This window comes from Lucilia sericata, unplaced genomic scaffold, assembly GCF_015586225.1.
Source record: "Lucilia sericata isolate MDLA Ls3-8-SP2 unplaced genomic scaffold, ASM1558622v1 Contig001371F_arrow, whole genome shotgun sequence".
NCBI lineage: Eukaryota > Metazoa > Arthropoda > Insecta > Diptera > Calliphoridae > Lucilia > Lucilia sericata.
In genome coordinates this window covers 101,614-104,729 of record NW_023995313.1, presented here as the reverse complement: position 1 = coordinate 104,729, position 3,116 = coordinate 101,614, and the positions used below count along the sequence as shown (strand labels likewise).

General features: G+C 26.3%; 1 protein-coding gene across 1 annotated transcript; it reads left to right on the top strand.

The window, feature by feature from the left end:
* Nucleotides 1-912: 912 nt before the first annotated feature.
* LOC119611135 (eukaryotic translation initiation factor 4E-binding protein 3) lies at nt 913-3,116 on the top strand. Its single transcript, XM_037966614.1, has 2 exons — nt 913-1,345; nt 2,541-3,116. Exons 1-2 carry the CDS (start codon nt 1,207-1,209, stop codon nt 2,747-2,749), a joined length of 348 nt encoding a protein of 115 aa, XP_037822542.1. The 5' UTR covers nt 913-1,206; the 3' UTR covers nt 2,750-3,116.

The following is a 3,116-nucleotide window of genomic DNA, read 5'->3' as shown; positions in this document are numbered from 1 at the left end:
AGTCTATAGTCTGGACTATAGATCAGTCGCTAGTGTGTTTTATACTTCTGACGATAGTTTGGATTAAACATCAGTCTATATTCTGGACTATAGAACTATCTGTCTGCAATCTGGACTATAACTCAGTCTATAGTCTGTACTATTGTCCAGTCTACAATCTGGTCGAATATTGATCAGTCTAATACGATGTTGTTGTTGTTTTTTGAAAACTGTGTATAATGTAGGGTATTCAGACTTTTTTATCTCAAAAAAGGGGTGGCCTTGTGCCACAACAAATAAATCAATGGGTGCAATGTATTCAAAGCCGGTAAATAAAAAATATTTAAACAATAACAAAATAAATATAAAAAAATAAACAATAATTTTAATAAAGAGCCAAAAAAAAAGAGAGTGAGATTTTATGTAAAATTATATGCAAAATTTCAAGAAAAACAAGTTTTTCATAAAAAAAACTATAACAAAACTTAAAATCGAACATAAAATCTATATAATTCTAAGAATTTAAACAATGCGCAGTAAGTTAATTTCTATATATTTTTTAATTTTTTTTTCTATTTTGTTTTCGTTTTTTTTTTTATCAGAGAAATTTATAAACAAAAATTCTAGCAAAACAAACAACTCTTTATTTTTTTTATTTGAACACACAGATACAAAAACACGCCACTGTGGGGATGTGTGAGTGTGTGAACAACCACAAACAGCAAACACGAGGGTTAGTTTTTGTAAACAAAACAAGAAGATACATATATTTGTATCTCAGAGATTGTTTTCAAGGAAACTTAAAAGTGTGAGAGAGAGATAGAGGGAGAAAAAGTATCGGTAAAAACGAAAAACACATTTTGCCGGTTAGAGAGTAGTATATTCGTATATTCTGGCACGTCCGCATTTCGTATAAATAGCAGACCTCTGCTTAGATTAGAACAACATTTCAGTTTTGACTTTCTCAACAGTCATTAAACGGGTGAAACCAAAAGGAAAAATATAAATTAAATAAAAATTTTTAAAACAAAAAGAATAAATTTTTTTTGGTTTAAAAAGTGTTAACATTTTTACCATTTACCAAAAGCTTTAAAAGTGTTTTTCTAAAAAACCAAAAAAAAAAACAACACCAAGTGTTTCAAAAATATACCAAAAATTCAAAAAAATTATTTAGTGTTTTTTTTTAAATTTTCAATTAAGAAGTAACAACAAATAACTGCAATCATCATGTCTGCTTCTCCAACTGCCCGTCAAGCCATGCATGTTCCACAAAAAACCAAGAAAATCACCATTACGGATCCCATCCAAATGCCGGAAGTTTATTCTTCAACACCCGGTGGTACTTTGTACTCAACAACACCTGGTGGTAAGTTGAAAATTTTTTTTTAAATATTTCAAAATTTTTGTTGGGAAAGGTTAGTTATTGTTTTGAAATTGTTAATTTCTAAACGATTTTTGTTTAGAAATAAAAAAATTCTGAAAATTTTCTTTAAATTTTCAAATAGTTTTTATTAAAAATGTTAAAGTTTTATTTCAAAATTTGTAAAAAATAAGAAAAATTTTATAAAGTTTTGAAAAATTTCTTATTTTCTTATAAAATAACGAAAATGTTAAACAATTTTGAAATAAACTGTTTAATGTTTGATTCAAAATTTTGAAAAATTTAACAATTTATTAAGAAAACATAAAAATTGATTTTTCAATATTTAAAATTTCCTCAATTTTATACAAAATTCTGTATAAATTTGGAAATTTTTTAAGAAAAAACTTTCGGTTATAAAAAAAAACTTTAAAAATATTAGAAATTTTATTTGAAAATCATGATTTTTACTTTTAAAATCAAAAATATTTAAAGAAATTTTTGATTTGAAATAACTTTTTTTTTTTAATCTAATTAAAAAATCAACAAATTACCTGTTTAAACTTCAAATTTCCTTAAACTTATCAAAATTTTTAATTTTATTTCAAAATTTTAAAGAAAATTTCAAATTCTTAAGAGATCTTCTTCCAGTCTTATGGATTATAACAAGTCCCTTTTTTACTTTAAATTTAAAAAAAGAATCAGCCTCTATTATCTTTAAGGCAAATATGCAGCATTTTCGAAATCTAAAGTTCAATGGCTGATGCAATTTTCCCTCAAAATTACGACTTCCTCAAAAGTCACTTCAAAATTTTATACTAAAATGGCACAAAATGTTATCATAGCAATTCAAAAGTAAAATGTTTTAAATAAAATTATGTTAATACTCATTTTTTAACAAAAACACTAGCATGAATCACAATAATAATACTTTTTTTAAAAAAAGCTATATTCAATGAGTAATAATTCTTATCAAAATCTTTAACAAATTACTCAAATTTCTAATCAATTATTACAAAACTTAAAAACAAAAAACCTTCAAAACAGTTCCTAACAAGGTCAACTGATATCAACAGATAGGAACTGATAAATGGCGTAGTAGACAATTTCAAAACATTTACAAAACTTTTTCTTAAACACAACAAAAAAAAAAAAACAATTTTTTACTCATAATCCATTTCTATTTTTACTCTCTTTACAGGCACTAAATTGATTTATGAACGTGCATTTTTGAAAAATTTACGTCAATCTCCCTTGAGTCAATCGCCACCCACTAATATACCCACCTGTTTGATGAGAGGTACACCACGCACACCCTTCCGCAAGTGTGTGCCACCACCCTCGGATCTCAGCAAGAAGGTGGAATCATTGAAGATTGAGGAGCAAGAACAATTTCAATTGGAATTGTAAATTTTACATTTAAAAAACAAAAGTAACAACAACAACATCAACTTAAATACAACACTTGTAAAATAAGCAATCAACAAAATTCCTGCCACTTAACAAAAAATCTTCTCCTCATCTCCTCCTCAAAAACCAAAACATCATCCTTAAAAAAATACAATGTAATTTATAAGCCTAGACGCTTTAAGAAGAAATGTAAATGAAAGAAATAATGTTTTCTTTTCAAAAGAAATCTTACAGTACTTCGCTAAAAATTCCAAAACTGCCTCAATGTTTTTTTTTAGCTGTCTTAGGAAAACTCATAGAAAAAGTTTTCCCCAAAACCCACAACAGAAATGCAGTTAAAAAACTCCATCTCCAAAAAAAAAAAAAA